Source organism: Anas platyrhynchos, chromosome 34 (assembly GCF_047663525.1).
Source record: "Anas platyrhynchos isolate ZD024472 breed Pekin duck chromosome 34, IASCAAS_PekinDuck_T2T, whole genome shotgun sequence".
NCBI lineage: Eukaryota > Metazoa > Chordata > Aves > Anseriformes > Anatidae > Anas > Anas platyrhynchos.
This window is the reverse complement of record NC_092622.1, coordinates 1,091,670-1,112,418: the sequence shown is the minus strand read 5'-3', so window position 1 is coordinate 1,112,418 and position 20,749 is coordinate 1,091,670. Positions and strand designations below refer to the sequence as shown.

The 20,749-nt window shown below is 61.3% G+C and overlaps 2 protein-coding genes across 3 annotated transcripts; both read left to right on the top strand.

The window, feature by feature from the left end:
• Window positions 1-4,396: 4,396 nt before the first annotated feature.
• On the top strand, window positions 4,397-8,586 carry ANKRD33 (ankyrin repeat domain 33). Of its 2 annotated transcripts, XM_027445750.3 has the most exons (5): window positions 4,397-4,773; window positions 5,339-5,736; window positions 5,990-6,119; window positions 6,838-6,978; window positions 7,510-8,586. In XM_027445750.3, exons 2-5 carry the CDS (start codon window positions 5,443-5,445, stop codon window positions 8,277-8,279), a joined length of 1,335 nt encoding a protein of 444 aa, XP_027301551.1. In that variant the 5' UTR covers window positions 4,397-4,773; window positions 5,339-5,442; the 3' UTR covers window positions 8,280-8,586. The 2 variants fall into 2 exon arrangements, with proteins under 2 accessions (XP_027301551.1, XP_071887976.1); XM_072031875.1 differs by lacking the exon at window positions 4,397-4,773 and having other exon boundaries at window positions 4,941-5,736.
• Window positions 8,587-10,500: 1,914 nt separating this feature from the next.
• On the top strand, window positions 10,501-20,642 carry ACVRL1 (activin A receptor like type 1). Its single transcript, XM_072031874.1, has 11 exons — window positions 10,501-10,567; window positions 11,706-11,925; window positions 14,640-14,710; window positions 15,546-15,770; window positions 16,120-16,334; window positions 16,436-16,535; window positions 16,830-16,976; window positions 17,056-17,331; window positions 17,836-18,033; window positions 19,276-19,406; window positions 19,670-20,642. The coding sequence occupies exons 1-11, from the start codon at window positions 10,516-10,518 to the stop codon at window positions 19,802-19,804; spliced, it is 1,770 nt and encodes a 589-aa protein (XP_071887975.1). The 5' UTR covers window positions 10,501-10,515; the 3' UTR covers window positions 19,805-20,642.
• The last annotated feature ends 107 nt before the right edge of the window (window positions 20,643-20,749 follow it).

Genomic DNA, 20,749 nt, shown 5'->3' with positions numbered 1-20,749 from the left:
CCTAGAAACAGCTTCTGCAAAGCCTTCCCAACCCCTACCTGCTTTCCTCCGGCAGCCTCAGAACCACCTGCAGGGCATTTTGGGGCAGAAAGAGAGCAAAAGAGAGCAAAACCCACATCCTGCTGCTGCAGGTAGGGTGGGAGCAGCAGGGACCCACCCCAAGGCAGCCTCAGAAAGGGTTAACCAAGCCAGTAGGCGCTGGGTACTGGGTGTTCACAGTCCTAGAGGCAGAGGGGCCTGGGGAAAGATGATAAATAGCTGGGGATGTCCTCTCCCCTCCGCTAATACTAACTGAGCCCAGCTGGGGAGCGGCATTAGCAACTTCCTATTCATCATTTTCAGCTGGCGTTGTCACATCTTGTAAATCACCAGAGCCCCGGCTCCGTCCCCAGTCCTGGGTCCTCGCACACGTCCCTTCCCCGTGGCTGTGGGGCAGCGTGGTCCTAGGAGCGTGGGGATGCTCGGGGAAGCTGCTGGCTTCTATTTATTGCCTGCGTGCTCGGATAACCCGACATTTATTGACACAGAGAGGGACCGGGCTCCTCTGTTAGGAGCCTGCTCACTGCCCCTGAGGTTTTCTGCAGCCCCTGCTTCTTGCCTTGCCCCCAAGGAGCAGGGCAGGAGCCGTGAGCACCCCGAGGTGGGGATTTGGGGGCTCTGGGGTGGCTCTGCAGCTCCTCCCAAGCATCTTCCTTAGAGCTCCTGAGAGCCATACATCATCAAGCGCATTCACCTGCTTCCAAAATCAGGATTTCCAGAAATTTTCTGGCTCTCGGTCTCCTTCCATGCAGCCAGGTGCTTGAGCACAGCTGCGTTGTGTTGGCCACCCAACCATCACCCTGCTAACGAACCCCAGACCTGGGCACCCGCTCAGGGGGGTCACCAAAAGTGCTACGAGATTAACCCAACAGCTCAAGGGGCAGCCGAACGCAGGTACCTGGGAGGGCTGAGGGACGTGGGGACGGGCTGGAAATAACCCTGGGGGAAGCAGAGCATGGGACACGGTGGCCTTTACCTGCCACGTCGTGCCACTGCCTTGTAGGGGCTTGATGGAGAAGGCTCGAGTTGCGAGCCGGAGCGCCGTGCGGTCACCGGCCCCGACCGCCTCCCTCCACGCGCTGCGATCCATCTTCTTTATAGCAAGGATCCGGAGCCAGCACCATCTGCGGCACCAGAAATACAATTACTGCAAGGGGGGGGGAAGCCCCTCTCCTTCCAAATTTCATCCAGGCTTCGTAAAGCAACCCTAAATTACCCCTGGCCCACCAGGGACCCAGTGCGGCACCATCTCTCTTTATGTACAATTACGGCCGTGGGATTAGCAAGTCTAATTTTCTGCCCCCTCCTCTGTGCCACGCACGGTGCTTCCCCCCCCACACTTGAAAAAAAAAAAAAAAAAAAGGAGAAATTGAAATTGATCTCTGGCCATCTGTAATTTAATCAGAAAAGCTGCTCTCTTTGGGTTTATTTTTTATTTTTTTTTTTAACCCCGTGGTCCTACATTAAAAAGGATGGGGCTGGGAGAAACCCCTGCCCCAGGGGCTCTTCTCTGCTTTGGTTCCAAAGCCTCAAACTGGGCTGCAAAAAACATGTTCCAGAGCTGTAACCCAAAAGCTTTTTGGCCTGATGCTGCTGCTCCGTGAGCAGAAAAGAGACAGAAAAGGCTGGTAAGGAACATGCACGGGTCCCTGATCGGCCGTGCTGGGCTGGTGTCCACTTTACCTGCACGGGGTTTGTGAAAATGTGATTGTGTTAAGGAAGGGAACGAAATCCAGAGTTCGATTTTTATTTTAGTCCCCAAGACGTCTTTTCCCAGCACCCCTTGTTAGTCCTCGTGCCGTTGTGCTGCGTCATGGATAAGTCAGATTATGGTCTCAGTGCGTGCTGGTGGTAAATCCCAGTTCAATTCCCAGGTCCGGAGCCTGTGCTGGCACCGGGAGGCTGCTCAGCCCTCTCCGACATCACGCTGCAGATCTCTTGGCTCAGGGCTGGCCTCGGTGCCAGGGGCTTTGCAACCTCATCGCCACTTGGAGGCTCAAAGTGGTCTCCGAGCTGGCTTCTGCACCCCGCAGAGCGCGGCCTTTGCTGTGCGTGCAGGAGCTGCCCCGATCCCAGCCACAACCACACAACTGCAGCGATGTAAATCATGGATTGAGCCCAGCCTCGTCCCAGCAGCGTGGCTGGGGAGTTGCCCACGCTCCTGGAAGCAGCCAGCTTGGATGCCTGGGATGTGGGGACCCCGGCATCCCAAAAACGCAGGCACCCCTGGGTTTCTCCATGCCCCCCGGTGCTGCCCTGTGGATGGACCGTGTCTCCCCTTGGGCCAGCAGAGGGAACTGAGCACGTGGCATCAGGGAAGGGCTGCTGGGAGGGACGGACGCCCTAAATATCACCAGACTCCCCCCCCAGACCTCTCCCAAACACCCCACATCCCCACAGCCGTGCCCCGATGCGGGGCAGGAGCTGCACTCGGCCATGACCCAGCCCTGACCGCGGCGAGGTGGGCTGGGGTGAGCAGAGCCCGGCTGTGGGTTTAAATCAACGCCCTCCACTTCCCTTCCATGCTGAGTTATTGCGCCCTGGTTTTGTGATGGAGATGACCGGGCAGTGAGGGATGAGTGACCTGGGCCAGACCACCGGGCTCGGCGCTCCCGGACGGACCCTGAGCGAGGGGTGAAAGATCAGGGCTTCCCTCCAGCCCCTTCCCGGCCCCCCCACCTGCGCGGATGCTCCTGGGCGTCAGCGGTGATTTAGTGTCTTCGGGTTCAGCGGGAGAGCGAGCGATGCTCCGCCGCCGCCAGAACCGCTCCTGGCAGCTCGTCCCCAGGCCCCCGTGGTGCCTCCTTCGTCATCCGCTGGCTTCTCGGCCTCCGAGGCCAGCCTCGCTCCCTGCCTCGGGCAGAGGATGGGGTTAAGGAATGGGTTCCCAGGCAGCGAGGCTGGGGGATGTCGTGGTGCTGGGGAGGATGCCCGCGCACCCAGCAGGATGCAGTGGCACCTAGGAGGATGCTGTCCCGGTTGGGATGGTTCCACCACACCTGGGAGGACACCTGGGAGGATGCGAGGGCAGCTGGGAGGATGCCGGCACGTCTTTTGCGCGAACTTCTTCAAATAAACACGAGGAATAAAAAAAAATCCGCCCGCCCTTCCCACCCCTGCCCACCGCCTTCTCCCACCCGTGCGCTCCCGGTCCCGTCCCCGCTCTCCTCCCGCAGCCTCTTCCCGCAGCCTCCGGCATCCCCTTGCGGCAGCCGGCGGCTCTGCAAAGCCCCCAGGGGGGCAGCAAAAAGCTCTGCAAGGACTCATCCCCCCCGCTGTCGCCCCACTGAAAGCCCCACGCGTGCCACAAGCCTCGCTCGCCCACGCCGCGGAGGCGCAGAGGGCGAAAAGCCACCGGCACCCGGGGACCTCGCCCTTACGCAACCGGCTCAGCGCCCGCCGCGTGAGCCACGCGGGAGATTATGGCCCGGGGTGCCCCCGATAACTCCCTAAGCCCCAAATCTGCTCCTGGCATCCTCCCGAGATCAGGCAGGAAGGCTGCGGGATGGGTGACACCGCGGTGACACCGCTGTGCCGTTGGAGCAGAGGGGCGCAGCTTGGCACGGGGCACCCCAAAGGGAAAGGGGTGGATTTGGGGGCAGCAGAGGCTGCCCCTGGGCTGGGACGGGGCTGGCGATGGCACCCAAGGGCTCAAGGGGGGGTCCTGGCACCCTGCAGGGGTGGGCAGGGCAGGGGGGACACAGGGCTTGGGAGGAAACCGTGGGCACAGAGCCCAAACCCAGCGTCGGAGCGGGGATGAGCGCAGCAGAGGAGACAGCTGGGATCCTTCTTCTGCTCCCTGCGGTCGCACGGAAGGGCACGAGCAAAGGGACCTTTGGGATTCTGCCTTGGCCGCTGCTTTAAATGCAGAGCGTGGCCTTCTGCGATCCGCCTTGGGACCCAGCAAACTCCTGCTTCTGAGCCTTGTTTTTTTGCATTTTTCCATGAGAACGTCCGATCCGGAGGCAGAGCGCACCCTTTCCCGGATCTCACAGCTGTCCCCATGCCATAGAAAACACTTAAAACCAAGCAAAAAAATAATAATAAAAAAAATAAAACATAATAAATCATGATAAGAGAAGCAGCCGGGCTGCATGGGAAGCTCAGGGAAGAAGTTTTGCAGCTCCTCAGCCAGCGGCTGCCCCGATGGCTCAGCAATGCAGTGCCCCGAGAAGGAGGTGGGCTGGAGGCACGGCTCTGCCACACCACTCGGGAGGGGATTACAGGAGATTAATTAATGCACCAGCAGACATTGGGTTATCCTGCAAAAAAGCAGCACCCCCCCAGGCTTACCCCATCAGCAAATTCACCTGTGCACAGAGGGAGCTGGGAGGGGGCTCTGGGGGTTTTTGCTGGGGGTGGTTGGGGTCGCTGAGGCAGCGGCACCCTCCTGAGCTGAGGTGGGTAAAAATACAGCCCTGGGCTCGCAGCAGCTCCTCGGCTAAGGATCCTAAATCCTACCCAAGCAGCCCTGATCCTGCTCAAGGTGGATGGAGCCATTTTAAGCAACGGTTTAAATTAAGATGTCCTGACTTGCTGAGCCCGTGGCAACGCGCGAGTTGTCACAGCTGAGGTGCGCAAAGGCTCTCCCCGATCCAAGGCAGAAGCCTCTTCCCCACCAAAAGGGCAATTCCCTGCTGGCTCTGGAGCCTCACAGGGATTTTCTTCCTTGGGGGGAGCCGGGATGGTCCCCAGCCAAGGGGGGACTCGTGGCGAAGGTCTGCGCAGCCCCAGGTAAGGTCAGGGCATGGAGGGAAGAGCACCCCTCACCCCCACGGTCTGCTGTGGGATTTTGAGGAGGGATGGGAGAATTTAATGGGATTGCTGAGGCTTTTTACCCCTCTCCCAGCTGCGATCAATTAATGGTTGGCTTCTGCTTCCAAGCACAGAGCCCTCATTGCTGCAGCCTGCCCCAGACCCAGGAGCTGTGATGGGAGCTTTGGGCTGCTCCAGCCTGGCTCCTGGAGCGATTTGGCTGCGGGGAGCAGAGCTGTGCCTGCTCGCTGCCCCTCTCCTGCTGCCAGCAGGGCCTTTTGCAGCTGCTTTCATGTCACCCAGTGAAGCAGAGGCTGCTGTGGGACCAAATTTTTTCTCCTTTCTCCCCCTTCTCAGCCGCATCCTCTCCCCCAGCTGCTTTGCTTGTGCCTCCTCGCTTGCCCTGCCCAGCGGTGTCAGGATCCGTTCCCTGCCCAGCAGCTGAGCTCCCAGTGCAAGCACGGGGCTGGGGGGAGAGGATGGGAACCGCGGCATCGCAGCCACCCCACGGCCCCTTCCCACGCCCCACTCTGTGTCTGCGCAGCGGGGAGTGAGCGCACGGCGAGCGCTCGCGGTCCCACCGAGCCAGCAGACGCAGCCGGCCCCTAGCAGGGCTCGGTGCCGAGCAGGACTCGCTGCCCGGGCCGGATGACAGATGAGCATGGAAGAGGAGAACGTGCTGCAGCCTCCGACCCTGAGCTGTCCTACGAGGAGGAGGAGGAGGAGGATGAGTCGAGCGCGGAGTCCGAGCTCTCGGACACCTGCAGCATCCTCTCTGATGACTCCGTTTACCCCTGCACTGAGCTCCCTGCGGAGACCGGTGGTGCCGAGGACCTGAGCCTCTACCAGTGCTGCCTCAGGAACGATGCCAAGCTGGTGAGGGAGAGGCTGGAGCGCGGGGTGAGCAGGAGGGAGGCCACGGAGCTGGATATCAACGGCAGGGTGAGTGGCTGGGGGAGGATTGGAGAGGGTGTCCTGGGAACGGGCAAACTCTGGAGGGTGGTGGCTGCTGAAGGAGGGTGAGCAGGGGGCAGAGCTCAGGATGAGCCCCCAGAGCTGTGGGATGGGTGATTGGGGTCTCCTGGGGTTGTGTGGACCCACAGAGCTGAACCACAGCCTCCTTCCCATCCCGGACCCTTCGGGTTTGGGGTGGGGAGGGCGGTGGTGGTCCCGCTCTGAGCGCTGTCCCCTGCAGAACGGGCTGATGGTCGCCTGCTGCAAGGGCTTCGTGGACATCGTGCCCCTGCTGCGGCAGTGCCCGCACATCGATGTCAACCAGCAGGACAAGGAGGGGAACACGGCGCTCATGATGGCAGCACAAGCAGGTAGGCGCCCCTCGTGCCCATCCCTTCCCTCTGCAACCCCAAAAAACGAGCAGCCAGGAAAGACAAGGGGCCAAAGCAAAGTGACCTGCCCTGTACAACCTTATGGCTTATGTCAGTGCAGTCTTAAAAATGATTAAATTGTGTAAAAGCAGAGATTTTACAGAAATGTTCCCTTGCAACCAGTCCTGCCTGAGCAGCAGAACTCAGCCAGACCCTGCGCTTGGTCAGCCCAGCAGCTCACCAAAAAAAAAGCCGAGTGAGCCACACAGATCCACACCAGCAAAAGGCCTGAGCAGTAAATTCCACTTCTGGGAACCAAAACTTCTGTTCCAATCCCAATTTTCTCTTTGTGGATCAGTTCTGCTCCCCCAGGGCCATCCAGGGCTGATGAGCCGCAGAGGGAGTGCGCTGCGGTGGGATCGTGCCCTATTCCTGCTTCTAATTATTGCTAGAATTGGTGATTTTTTATTATTATTATTATTTTTGATTTTTTCCTGCATTACCTGCTTGAAGCAGCTGGCGAGCCAGCACCGTGCTCTGCACGTTGCCACCCAGCCTCTTGCAAAGCAAACCAAGACGGGGTCAGGTCCAGCTCCCCCCAACCTTGCCCCGCGTTTGCGTTCGAGACGCCCCCACCAAGCCCCTTCCTACAAAGCGGGCGCTAACAATTAACCCTCGTTAACCACCCAAACGCTAACGAGGCTTCTCCTCTGCGAAGGACACATCACGATAGTCAACTACCTCCTGAATTACTTCCCGGCGCTGGACCTGGACAGGCGCGACGGCCGCGGGCTGACGGCGCTGATGAAGGCGGCGGTGCAGGGGCAGGAGGACTGCGTGGCCGCCCTGCTGCTGGCGGGTGAGCGGCCCCGGCACCTGCTGGAGCCTGAGCTCTGATGCTTTTGGGCATCCCCTCTGGTTCCTGAAGCTCTGGTTGGGAAGTGAAGGGCCTGCACTGATGCTCTTGGTTGGAGGGGGGGACACCAGGGGGGTCACGGCTACCCTGGGGTGTTGTGGCACCAATATCCCAATATCCCAATATCCCAACTTGGACAGCCCAAAGCTGCTTTGCAGAGCCCTTCCATGCAGGGCAGGGGCTCTGAGCCCTTCCCTGCGGCTCCTCTGACCCTAACCAGGCTGTCCGTCTGTCCGGCACGCTGTCCGGCTGTCCGTCCAGTGCCAGCCTGGGCCGTGGTGACACCTGCTGGTCACTGCCCCCAAATGCTGAGCTGTGAACGCAGCCCAAATACATTTTTTTTTTTTTTTTGGATGGATGGGTTCTTGTTTTGATTTTTGTGCTGCCTCGTGCGCGCAGCCTGAGCTCCGGGGTGATTTTGGGGATGGAGCGGGGACACCTGCGGTGACATCCTTTGCATCCCGGTGTCACCAGGAGCCGACCTGCAGGCAGTGGATCCCATCAAAGGGAAGACGGCCAGGGAGTGGGCAGCCTTCACCGGCCGCTTCGAGACGACCGTTCGCATCCGCAGCCTCCTGCGGCGCCCGCGGGCCGAGCAATTCGGCACCCGCTACCTCCCCGAGTGGCCAGCGCTGGCCGGGCTGGTGGCCAAAGCCCTGAGCCCCAAATCCCGGAGCCAGAAGCTGTCGGAGAAAATCCGCTCCCTCTTCACTTTCCGCTTCCCTCACGACCCCGAGGAGGACGGCGTGATGGACCACATGGTGAGGATGACCACCGCCCTGGCCAGCCCCTTCGTGGCCACCGCTTGCCAAACCGTCTGCCCCGACAGCCCCCCCGAGGTGGGCAAACGCCGGCTGTCGGTGCCGGAGATCCTCCAGCAGCACGTGCCAGATCCGGGCACCGCCAGCCCCGTGGCCGGGGCAGCATCGTGCAACGGCCAAGCGGTGTCGGAGATCCGGCTCCTGCCTCCACGCTGTCCCCAAAATCGCCTCCTGGGCTTCCTGCCCCGGCGGCTGCTGCTGCTGCGCGGGAACAGCATCTTCCCCGGGGAGCACGTCCCGAAAATCAAGCTGACCAAGGCCTCCTCGCCACCGGCCAGCAGGAGGGAGTGGAGGCGTCGTGCCAAGGACAAGGAGCTGCTGCAGCCGCCCAAGTGGAGGTACAAGGAGCTGCAGGAGGAGAAGAGAGCTGCCAAGGAAGCGGGGAACGAGAAGAAAAGGAAGAAAGGGGGAAAGGGACCCTAAGGTGGGAGGTCTCGGGGCGAGGGCCCCAACTGCTTCGGGACCTGCTGGGTGGTTTTGGCAGGGGATGAGCCCAGGTCCCTGCTCCCTGCCCAGCCCCTCGTCATCCCACGCCTTGGCTCTGCCCGGCCCCATGGTGCTGGGGGGGGGATCCTGCCCTCCGCCAGGAGCCGGGGCAGGGTGGGGGCAGAAGGGGGCTCCCTCCTGTCCTTTTTTTTTTTTGCCTCTTGGATCTTACGGAGATCTGGATCTCGCGGAGTGTGGCGGAACGTGACTGTGCAAATTAAAGTGGGAGCAGTTGCCATGTTAACGGGATTGATTTAATGAATAAACCCCAGGGCTGCTCGTCGGGCTGGCAGCGAAGCCTCACCCATGCTGCGAGCATCCCCCAGCCAGGGCGGCCCGACTGCCCTGGTGGCATCAATTTCCCTGCTCCTGCTTTGTCCCAAAACACCTCGCCTTGCACCCACAGGGACCTCTGGTGCCCCCCAGCACCAGCTCCCCTCTGTGCAGTTATTTTTTTGCTGGTGCATTCCCCAGCCGTGCCGCACCACGTGCCGGGATGGCAGCGAGCTCAAGTTTGCCGTCACGCTGCAGCCACCCAGATGTGGTTAAAGCAGGACATCTTCCCCATGCAGCTCTTGATTCGTGCACCAGAATGGTTTGAGCGAGGATTTGAGCTGCAAACAAAAGCAAGGGGCCGTGGGGTCCTCACCCTGTGCAGGTTTGGGGGCGGCAGGGACAGTCCTGGCTCTGCTCCCTGTGAACATCACGGGTCCCCAGCAGCCATGTCTGAGTCACGGGGATGCTGCTGGTGGTGTAAATATTTCAAGTTCCTCCTAAAAACGCCTCGACGTGACCCCGTGGGGATGCGGGGAGGTGAAATCCGGATCCTGAGCAGCCCTCGCTGCCTCCTGCAGCTTGCAGGCAGGGAGGGTTTGGTGGCAGGGAGAGCACCTTGCAGCAAGAGGCACTCGAATCACTTAAATCCCCTGGTAATAAATAAAATAAATAACCCTTCCCTGTGGGCAGGCAGAACCTGCAACCCAGAGCCGAGCCCATCATTGCCCTGTCCTCTTGGGGGGCACAAAGCCACCCGCTCCCCCCAGTCCTCCCCAGTTTGGGGCTGTGCCTCGCAGGGGCTCCAGGCGCCGCCGCCTCCCTCCTGTTCCCCCCCAGCCTTGGCTCGCGCCGGGCTCCCCGCGGCGCCTTCCTCCGGTGCCAGCTTCTGCCACGGCTCACAGATGAGCCGGGGGCGGACGTGCACGGAGAGACCTTGGCTCGTGCCACGCTCCTGCCGCACAGGGGACGGGGACAGCCGGGGACAGCGGAGGATGGAGGCTCGCGGCCCCTTGGTGACACCCGCAGGGGTGGCTGGCTGTGGTCCCATGGGCGCATGGGCTGCTCTGCGGGGCGAAACTGCAGCACGTGGCCATAAGAAGCCGGAATTATTTAATAAAGGCTGATTTTTTGTTTTTGGCTTGGAGGTGGGAGCGGTGGGGAGCTTGCGCCATCGTGCCGGCGGCACAGCCCCGGCGTGGCCGGCACCGCCAGCACCCATCCCGCTGTGATTCAGCGCGGGGCTGGCACCCCCAGAGCCCGGCACGGAGCACAACGGGTGGGAGGCAGCGGCCTCCTGCTGCACCACGAGCTAGGGGTGGCCTCGAGCTGTGCAAAGGCGAGGAAATATTCGGGTCAGGGCAGGGGTTTGGTGCTCCTGGGTTCGGCATGGCCACGGTTTGTCTGCCCGTAGAGGCAGGCAGCACTGGGCACGAGTCTTCTCCTCCCCTCTCCTTGCTGCTCAGCCTCCATCTCCCAGTTTTTTCTCATCCCGGTGCTGGAAATCTCTCAGAACCATCCTTGCCCTGCTGAAATTCCGGTGGCAGACCGGGTAGAAAACCTCCTTGGGCTGCCTGTTGTTACAGCAGCTTCTCGAGGTCTTTAAAAATCTCTTTTTTTTCCCCCAGCGCTTAAAAAAAAAAAACAGTGCAGAAGAGAGCAGCGCCTGAAGCAGAGCCCTTGCTGGACACTGCGCATCCAGCACCCGGCTGCTGAGGGCAAAATTCGGGTCCGCTGTCCCCCCCCCCTTGTTGAACCCCCCCCCAAAAATAAAAAACGGGGAAGGGCTGGCAGCTGCAATCTGCGCCGGGGCAGAGATGGTCACGGCGATAGCGCGGCTGCGGCACAGACTTCCTCCGGCAGACGGGCGCTGCTATCTGATGGAAACTGCCCGTTTCCCATGCGTGGACGCCGGCTCGGCGAAAATTCCTCCCGCCTCCGCCACGGGCAAGGTCACGCATGAAGGCTCCGCGCGTTTGATCCTGGTTTTGTGCTCTTGTTTGTCTCACTTCCTCCGTCGAGGGTGATCGGGGAGATAGCGGAGGAACCTCGGGCAGGACCTCAAAGCTCCACGGCCGAGCTCTGCCGCCAGTGCCCAGGCGGAGAGGCCGCGACGGCTCCAGGAAGGGTCGTGCTGCAATTTTGGGCTCGTGATGCAATTGGGGTTTGTGATGAAACGGGGAACGGCGAGGGAAATCAGGCCACGTAGCTGGGTTAGGAAAGAGGATGCGACGCCGGCCCCGGGGGCTGCCGGCTGCCTCCACGTGAGCTGCTCGAGGTGTCTGCAAGGAGCAGCTGGGAGAAAGCTGGGGCTGGGGGGTGCTGGGGAGGAGCTGAGGGATGGGGGACGGACACGGGACCCCAGCCAGGGTGGCTGAAACTGCAACCCCGGGGCAGCAAAAGGGGAAGCGGCGTTTCCGCTGCCCGCGGTGGGGTTGGCTCCGTGCGCCCCACGCCGTGGGAACGGCACCACCGCGGGTGTCCCAGCGCAGCTGGGGGGTCTCGAGGGTGGTGGCACATATGGGAGACGTGCCCGTGGGTCCCTTTGTCCCAGCCCTGCAGAGAAGGCCGAGCACCCCTCGGTGCAGTGCTCCTTGAGCTCCAAAAATCCTACTGGGGACAGCACTGGACAGCTGGGAAGCCCCTTTGCTCCCCCATAATGTTCCCATACCCATGGGGGACAAGCATTGGGGTGGTGGGAGAGGTGCCCGGTGCTCTAACGCCAACCCACAGCATCCTCCCTACCCCTGGTACCCCCAAATAAACCCCACAAATGGAGCGGCTGCGACTCCGCCGGGTGCAGGAGGCTTTGGGTGCTCTGGACCTGGCAGGGTGCAGCCCCGGGGCCTCTCCCGGGCTCAAAATTCAGGAAAATTTGGGGAAGCAGCTGGGGAGGGACAGGGGCGGGAGGAGCGGGACGAGGGAGAGCAACCAGGATGGAGCTGGGGCCCGGTGTGCGGGAGGAAGGGAGGCTGGATGGGGATGTGTGCTCAGCAATAGGAAATGCTTTATTAGCTGGGAGTGGTGGAGAAAAGCCAGGCAGGAAGAGGCAGTAATAAGAAACATTTTTTTGACTTCTCCCACATCCAGACCACAGAGCGCTCGCCAGGCGGCCGCGTCGGGGCAGCGGGGCCGGGCCGGGAGCTGAACCTCTTTGGGGTCCCCATGAGGTTCCTCGGGGTGCAGGGCACGGCTGGGAGCGTCCCTGGCTGAGCCTGGTGTGGGACACGGGGGGGCCACAACCAGGAATCCTCCCCAGGAGCAGCAGCAGAGCCGGGCAGCACCCACGGGGCCGGCGCGGATGCTGTAGGTGAGTCCCAAAGCGCCCTCGGGGGAAGCTGCACAGAGCGGGGCCATGTGGGACCCCCACCTCTGTGGGGTCGGGACCCCCCAGCCTGGTCCTGCCTTCTGCTCCCGGGGGTCTCCGTCTTCTTTCCTCAAAGCCTCCATCACTTTTTAATGCCCAGGGCAGCTGCTGGCGAGCCCAGGGCAGGGGCTGATCCCTGCCGAACGTCTCCAGGCTCGGAGATCGGCCGGTTTCCCTCTGGATTTTCACCAGCGTGGCCAAAATCAGGAGCTGGCCCCGTTTCCATGACGTTCGGTGGGACACCAGGGTTTACGTCAGGGTAGCAGATGCCGGAATCTGGATTTTGGGGACATAAACCTGGATTTACGGCAGCGTGGCTGAGAGCAGGATCCGACCCCGGGTCCTCAGCAAAGAGCTAAAATATTATACAGCTGCTAACAAGACCCTGAGCTGATGAGAGAGCTGGCATCATGTTCCTGTTTCTCTTATTAATGTGTCTGAGCTGGTTTTGCTGCTCTCTGCGTGCGTCCTACGGTGGTGCACGGGGCCGGGGTGCGCAGCCTGTCCCCGCGGGTCCCCGCTGCGCCTGAATTTCGCCTCCATCCTTCTTGTGCCGTTTGGGAAATGTTCCTCCTGGAGGAAACGGGGTTTGCTCTCCTGGAGGAAACGGGGTTTGCTCAGCTGGAAGCGTGCAAGCGTGGCCACGGGGAGCTGCAGCCCCATTTCTGCCCAGGTACCCAGCGGGTCCGGGCTTTCCTGCTGGCTCCTGTCCCCGGTGCTGCTTTCCGAGCAGCCCCTTGGCCTCTGCCTCCATTCCAGGGCAGGGAAATTCCTCTTCTCCACACTGGGTCTTGCTCAAGACCTTCCCAACAACAGGGACTTCCAGCATTTCAGCCCCTCTGGTGCATAAGGCAGCGAGTGCTACAGCCTCTGCCTGGCCAGGGATGCTCCTGCCCAGCCCTAACCCCCCCCAGGGGGGATTTATCCAATTTTTTTTCCTCCCCCTGTGGCCGAAGCTGCTGCAGATCCCCCAGGATGACGGGACGTAAAGCTGTGGGGTGGCTCGCTGCCAGCATTTCGGGGCTGGAGGTGCTGCTGAGGACCCCCAGGGGGTGCAAACGCCGCAGCTTGAAATGGGAAGAGACTGGGGGGGGGCGTCAGGGCTGGTTTTGACCCGTTGCAGATGTGTCCCGGGATATTTCTGACCCTGGTTTTCTACAGCTCGGTGCTGGGGACGGCTCTGGGTTAGGGTTTGCTTTGCTTGCAATTTTGTCTCGTGGGCAGTGAGGTTTTCGGTGAGGTCCGGACCATTTTGGGTTGAATGGCGAAAACCCCGCAGGGCTCTGACAAGCCAGGGTTTTGCTTGGTGGCGTCCTGGAAGCGCCTCCGAGGAGGGGATTCACTGCCTGGGAGTCTCCGTTTCCGTATTAAAAAGATTCATTCCCCAGCACACCAAATTGCGAGGTGACCGGCATGCCTAGGAGCATCCCAGGGGCTCACAACCCGAGAGCTGAACGGCCCCAGCTGAATTTATTTCCCAAATCTCATCCTTGTAGGGCTGACCCCCTGCTAACCAAGGGACCGGCCGGTGAGGAGCGCTGCGAGCGGCCAGGCACCGCTCCTACCGGGGCGGATCCTGCTCTCACCACAGCCCTGAGCTCGGGTCACCGTTTCCTCTCCACGAGCTACAACAAAGTGAGCTATTTTGGGGAGGAAAAGCCCATTTTTATGCTGCGCAGCGGCCGGAGCCGTCGCAGCTCTGCCCGGGACGGCCACGTCCGTGTGCCTTTCCGCGCGGCCGTGTTTGCGTGACTGCCTTTCCCCATCAAGGCCAGAATCTAAACAATCTTGATTCCTGTCCTGGCTGCCATGGGCAGGGCTCCTTGAATTGCAGGAAACGGCGACTTCGGCGTGTTTATATTGGGAATCGCGGGTGACGGAGAAGGGAGCGAGGTGGGGTTGGGGAGCCAGGTCCCGGCCTCGTGGGAAGGGAACGCGCGGCGGTGCCGCGAGGGGCTTGGCCAAAATTCCTCCTTTTCCGAGGAGCTATTGAAAAATAAAAAGTCATAATAATTAAAAAAAAAAAATCATGGCTAAACCTTCCCCAAAGGCGCAGCTGGGGAATTCTTGGCCGCCCGCAGTGACTCCGCTTGTGTCATTGATAAGCTCTGTACAAAAGCCCCCTCCCGGCGCTGAGCCCCGGATTGCAGCCAGCTGCCGGGGCGGCTCCGGCTGCGGCGGGGACCTGGGGGTGCGCAGCGGGGCGTGGGGGCTCCCAGCCCCATCCCGCAGACCTCCAGCCCCACTGATGTCCGTGGGACACACCAAGGTACCACTCGTGGTGACGGGGGAGGCTGTGGGGGCCTTGTGGCCGTGGCGATGCCCCCTTCCTACCCCAAATCTCGAGTGCCGTGGGGCCGTACGGGGCATCCCGGCATCCCACCGGCTCCGCGTGCGTCTGCAGCCGTCCCGGGGAACTGCTCGCAGGAAGGGCTGCAACCGGGACGTCCGGAGCCGAATTCCACTTGCAAGCAGCACATCCTACCTCGCCTCGCTGCCCTCCCTCCCCGTCGGACACCGCGTCCCGCTGCTTCCTTCCCAAAGCCACCGCGGGGCTGTGCCCACATTTTGCCCGGCCGCCAGCCCCGGGATGTTGGGGGTGCCCCAGGGCTGTGGCTGCCACCGTCACCCCCCTTTTTTTTTTTTTTTTCCTGCAGGAAAATGTCCCAAGAAGCCTGTGGCGGGGCCATGGTGGCACTGCTGACCTTCTCCCTCGGCCTTGCTGCCGGTGAGTAGCAAAACGGAGCAGAAAATGAAGCTGGGGCCGTGCCCGACGCCTTCCGCCCCACGCGGGGCGGTTAAAATAAACTCGGGGCTGTTTGGAAACTTAATCGCTTGCTCTGCTCAAAATAACCAACTGCAGGACGTGGCTCCGGGGAGGTGCTGCTGGTGGTGGGGAGCAGCAAGGAGCTGCTCGTGGTCCCCAGAGAGCACCGGGGGGACCCGGGGTGGATCCAGGCTGGGATCGTCCCGGCTCTGGGCAGGGGGGACGTGGAGCCCCCGAGGAGCGCCAGGGATGGTCCCCAGCCCACGCCACCAAGCCCAGGTCACCAGCATGGGGCCGTGGGGGGCTGCGGCCGGCCGGCTGTCTGTCTGTCCCCTTGCCACCGTCCGTCTGGCTGCCCTCGTGCTGAACTTGCTGATTCCAGGAGGGATATTTTCTGCGCCAAAGGGCAGAGCTAAATCGGGAGGCGGGAGCGCAGCCGCCCCCTGGCCCCGTGGCGAGGGGCTGCACATTCGGTGCCTGGATCCCAAAACACAACACCCCCAGAGTCCAAAACTCAGGTTCCAAAACTCCCTGGGGCTCCATGGGCAGGATTCAACCCCCGGGCTGTGCGCTGCGAGCTCGGGCAGCCCAATTTGTTGTTCCAGCCCATGGCACGGATGCGTTTTCCCCGCGCATCCCCTCTGCTGCCTCCTGGTGGTCCCAGCCTGCTTCTAGGGTCTTGAGCATAGATCCCGTTGACCCCAAAGCCACCAGCATCCCTAGGACGGGTGGCGGCTGACCCCGAACGGGGCATCCCGGCCCCGTGGCGCAACGCGTGCTGTCCTCGTGCCCGCAGACGAGCTGCTGTGCGCGTGCGACGTGCCGCACTGCAGCGTGCCCAACTGCACGGGCAAGGTGTGCTTCGTCAGCAAGCGGCGGGAGGACGGGAGGATCGTCCAGCACCGGGGCTGCTTCTCCACCAACCTGTTGGAGAACTGCAGCCCGTACGTGATGGAGCAGTACGGCACCAGGTGCTGCGACTCCAACATGTGCAACGCCGAGCTGGAGTTCTACCTGCCAGGTACGGGAAGCCGCGGCTGCCCCAGCCTCGCCTCCGGGCTGTCCCCCTTCCCTTTTCGAGGAGTCAGAGGGAGAGGGGAAGGGTTTTTTGGGGGTGTGGAGATGTGTTTGGGTCTCTAAATAATCCCTCTCCTCTCCCGGCATTGCCAGGGTCCCCCTTTTGAATGCAGGATGGGGCGAGCGAGGTGCCCCCAGTGCCTCTCCTTGTGCTGTGCCCCCATCCATGGGGGTGGCCCCACTGCAGAGCCCCCCTCCCATGCCCAAACCCAAACCCAAACCCCAAAACCTCCCCAGGTCCAAGCCCAAGCCCCCCCTTCCTTTCCCCCCCCCCATCCTTTCCCCTCCACCAGGAGAAGAAGCCCTGGAGAAGGCGCCGTCCCTGTCCAACCTCCTCCTGATGATCTTCGTCCCGCTGCTCGCCCTCCTCGTCCTCGCGGCGCTCACGGCGCTTTTCCTCTGGAAGCTGGCCCAGCACCGCCGCGAGAGGCTCCTCTTCAAGCACAGCGACCTGGGGGACACCGACCTCATGCTCAAAGCCTCCCTGGTGGGAGACAGCACGCTGGAGGTGGGTGGGCACCAAGGGGGGAGACCCCCGGCTGTCCCCAAAAGAGGGGGCCGTGCGGTGCGGGGTGGCCACCGGGCTCACCGGCTGCCTTGGTTCCTCAGGACCTGCTGAACGATGACTGCACCACGGGAAGCGGCTCGGGGCTGCCCTTCCTCGTCCAGAGGACGGTGGCTCGGCAGATCACCCTCGTGGAGTGCGTGGGTGAGGACAGAAGGGGCCGGAGCCCCTTCCCGCAGCTGCCAGTGGTGGCACCGCGATGCCAAACCCACGGGGAGGGGTTGGACCCAAGCCCTGTAGCCAAAACCCCATAGAGACCCCAATTCTTGGGGTGGGTGGCACCTGCCCGAGGTCAGCCCACCCCGATATGACGGGTCCTGCATCACCCCGTTGCCATTCCCCACTGGGAGCTGGGTTTATCACAGAGGGACGGGGACGGGGTTGGGATCCCTTGGGGTCCGGAGGGGCCGTGTTAAGGGGATGCCGTGGTTGGGGCAGGCAAAGGGCGCTACGGCGAGGTGTGGCGAGGCGTGTGGCACGGGGAGAACGTGGCCGTGAAGATCTTCTCCTCCCGGGACGAGCAGTCGTGGTTCCGCGAGACGGAGATCTACAACACCGTCCTCCTCCGGCACGACAACATCCTGGGTGAGGATGGGGGTCACACAGGGGGGCACTGGGGACGGCGGCGCGGTGGCTCCGTGACCCCGCTCCTCTCCCCATCCAGGCTTCATCGCCTCCGACATGACTTCGAGGAACTCCAGCACCCAGCTGTGGCTCATCACCCACTACCACGAGAACGGCTCCCTCTACGACTACCTGCAGAGGACGGCCCTGGATGTGGAGACCTGCCTGGGGCTGGCGGCCTCCATCATCTGCGGCCTCGTCCACCTCCACGTGGAGATTTTCGGCACCCAGGGCAAGGCCGCCATCGCCCACCGCGACCTGAAGAGCAGGAACATCCTGGTGAAAAGCAACCGGCAGTGCTGCATCGCCGACCTGGGTGAGACCCCGCTCCCCCGGGGGGGTGATGGTGACGTCCTTCTGACCGCCATCCATCCATCCATCCATCCGTCCATCCATCCATCCATCCATCCATCCATCCATCTGTCCATCCGTCCGTCCATCCATCCATCCATCCATCCGTCCGTCCGTCCATCCATCCATCCATCCATCCATCCATCCATCTGTCCATCCATCCATCCATCCATCTGTCCATCCGTCCGTCCGTCCATCCATCCATCCATCCATCCATCCATCCATCCATCCGTCTGTCCATCCATCCATCCATCCGTCCGTCCGTCCGTCCGTCCATCCATCCATCCATCCATCCATCCATCCATCTGTCCGTCCATCCATCCGTCCATCCATCTTTCCATCCATCCATCCACCCATCCATCCATCCGTCCGTCCGTCCGTCCGTCCATCCATCCATCCATACATCCATCCGTCTGTCCGTCCGTCTGTCCATCCACCCATCCACCCGTCCGTCTGTCTGTCCGCCCAGGGCTGGCCGTCATGCACTCCCAAGGCAGCGACTACCTGGACATCGGCACCAACCCGCGGGTGGGCACCAAGCGCTACATGGCCCCCGAGGTGCTGAGCGAGCAGATCCGCACCGACTGCTTCGAGTCCTACAAGAAGACGGACATCTGGGCCTACGGGCTGGTGCTCTGGGAGATCACCCGGCGGACGGCGGTGAACGGTGAGCGCTCCTCCCTCCTTCTCTCCTCCTTCTCCTTTTTTTTTTTTCCTTTTTCCTTTTTTTTTTTCCCTTTTTTCCTTTTTTTTTTCCCCCTTCTTCCTTTTTTATTTTTTTCCCTTTTTCCTTTTTTTTCCCCTTTTTCCTTTTTTTTCCCTTTTTCCTTTTTTTTTCCCTTTTTCCTTTTTTTTCTCTTTTTCCTTTTTTTTCCCCTTTTTCCTTTTTTTTCCTTTTTTCCTTTTTTTCCCTTTTTCCTTTTTTTTTCCTTTTTTCCTTTTTTTCCCCCTTTTCCTTTTTTTTCCCCTTTTCCTTTTTTTTTCCCCTTTTTCCTTTCTTTTTTTTTCCCTTTTTCCTTTTTTTTTTTTTTTTTTTCCCTTCGCCCAGCAGATTAGCTGTAAATTTATAAACACTGTAATCTGGTGTCAGCACCCGGCTCCCTGATTAAAGGGCCCATTAGACTCAATCAGCGTTCTGTTTGTTCAGTGCTGATTAGAAAACAAGCAGCATCCAGCGCTGCCTGGAAGCCGGCCACGGCCGGGACCTCCGGCCACGGGGTTTTTGCTCGGGGACGGGGACAGAGCTGGGGACCCCCGCAGAGGAGGCTCCTGCCCCAGCCAGCGCCGCTCAGCACCACCGGCAGAGCCCATTAGCGGCATTAATTAAATGGTGGGCGCTGGAGGGTGAAGCAGCAGGTCCCCCCCAGGCGCAGTCTGGTCGGGATAATCTCATTTACTGCCCTGGGGCTCCTTCAGATTAAACATTTACTCCGAATTACCGTGGCCATGTGCAGGGGACGACCTTCAGCCGCCAGCTTTAACCCTTGCGGGGAACCCGGGCACGCGTGCACGGCCCCGGGGCACCGAGGAGCCGGGATGGGGTTTGGGGTCACCGGTACCCCGGGGGTACACGGGGCTGTGGGGTGCTCGGGGCAGCCTGGGGGGAGGGAAAACCCCATGGCTGCACGGCCATATGGAGGCACTAAGCAAGGATTAGCAGGGCCAGCTGGCGGGCTCGCCATGGCTGCGGGGTTTTATTGGGGCTGGAGTTGGTGCCGGAGCCCCCATTAGGGTTGGAGACGGTGCTGGGCCCCCCCTCGCCTTCCCGAGACGTCCCACCAAGACCCGTGGTGGGGCCGGAGCGGTGCACCCCAACCCAGGGCTGTGCCCGTGCCACCCTAGGGACGGGCACAGGGGGCAGCTTGGGCACCCCGTAGCCCCCGTTCCCATTCCCTGTGCCCCCCCCCAGGCATCGTGGAGGAGTACCGGCCGCCCTTCTTCGACGTGGTGCCCAGCGACCCCAGCTTCGAGGACATGAAGAAGGTGGTGTGCGTCGACCAGCAGACCCCCGTCATCCCCAACCGCCTCTTCTCCGACTCGGTGAGGCTTCGGCGAGGGCTCGGGGGGGCCTCACGGGGGCCGCAGTTTTGGGGTACCCGGCTGCAAAGTGCCCACGGAGGGGCCACGAGCTCCGGGTGGCAGCGGGGGCGAGGATGGGTGGAACCCGGGACCCCCACCCCAAAGCTTTTGCAAACCCTGGGGGAGGTTTGGGGAGCCTGGGGATGTTTGGGGAGCCCGGGGAGGTTTGGGGAGCCCTGGCATCACCCGAAGCATCACTCCTTGTTCGCTCCCCCCCCCCCCAGGTTCTGTCTGCCCTGGCTAAGGTGATGAAGGAGTGCTGGTACCAGAGCCCCTCGGCGCGGCTCACGGCCCTGAGGATCAAAAAGACGCTGAAGAAGCTGCACCACTCCCTGGACAAACCCAAGCAGGAGTGCTGAGCACCGGGGCTGCGGACCACCCCCCCCCCCCCATCACCGTGGCCCCCTTGGCTTTTCCCACCCCAGTGGCTTCTAAATCCGCAAGGTGGAAAAAAAAAAAAGAAAAAAGAAAAAAAGAAAAAAAAATAGCAAGCAAGAAATCTTCCAGCCTGTTTATAAAAATATCCCCCGGAGCCGAAATTTGATGCTGGCTGGGGAGCACAGCGGGCAGCCTGCGCCCAGCCCCATCCCACCCCACAGCCCCCTACCCAGCCGGATCCATCCCCGTGCTGTGCCCCAAAAGGGCAGCACCAGGAATTCCCCATCAGGACCTGGCACAGCTCTGGGTTTTGGGTTTTTTTGGGGGGGTTTTGCTGGAAAAGGCTGGTCCCAGGGTGCTTCGGGGCCGCTTGGAGCTGTGCGTCCTGGGGATCCCACGGAGCCACGGGAAGGTTCCGGGGGTTGAGACTGCTGGGGCCCGAGCCCTCACCTGATGAGCTTTGGCTTTCCGAGCTGTTTGGGTGTTTTCTCAGCATTTTGGTGTTTTCCAGGCATTTTCCTACATTCTCCAGCCGGCTCCTGCTCGCTCCCTGGTCGGGTCAGGGACTACTCACGGCCTCGCCCAGGGCGTTCAACAGAAGGAGACGCGCGCCTTTATTATTTAATTATTAAGATTTAATATATTTAATAAAGCATCAAGCTATTTTATCGCTTCCCAGCTGCACGGCCTCCCCCACCGGGCACCGAGGAGAGGACCCCGCGGCCCGGAGCTTGTGCATGGCTTAATTTATGGCTTCGACACGGGTGTAGCCGTCGTGTATCGGATCCCACAATAAACCTCGCTCCAGCCTCTCCGCAACCCCTCTCCTCTGCGACCGCCCGAGCTCAGGGCCGCCCGCCCTCGTGCTTCTAGGAATTTGCACCAAAATATAAATAAAATAAAAAAATAGGATCCCGAGATGCCAA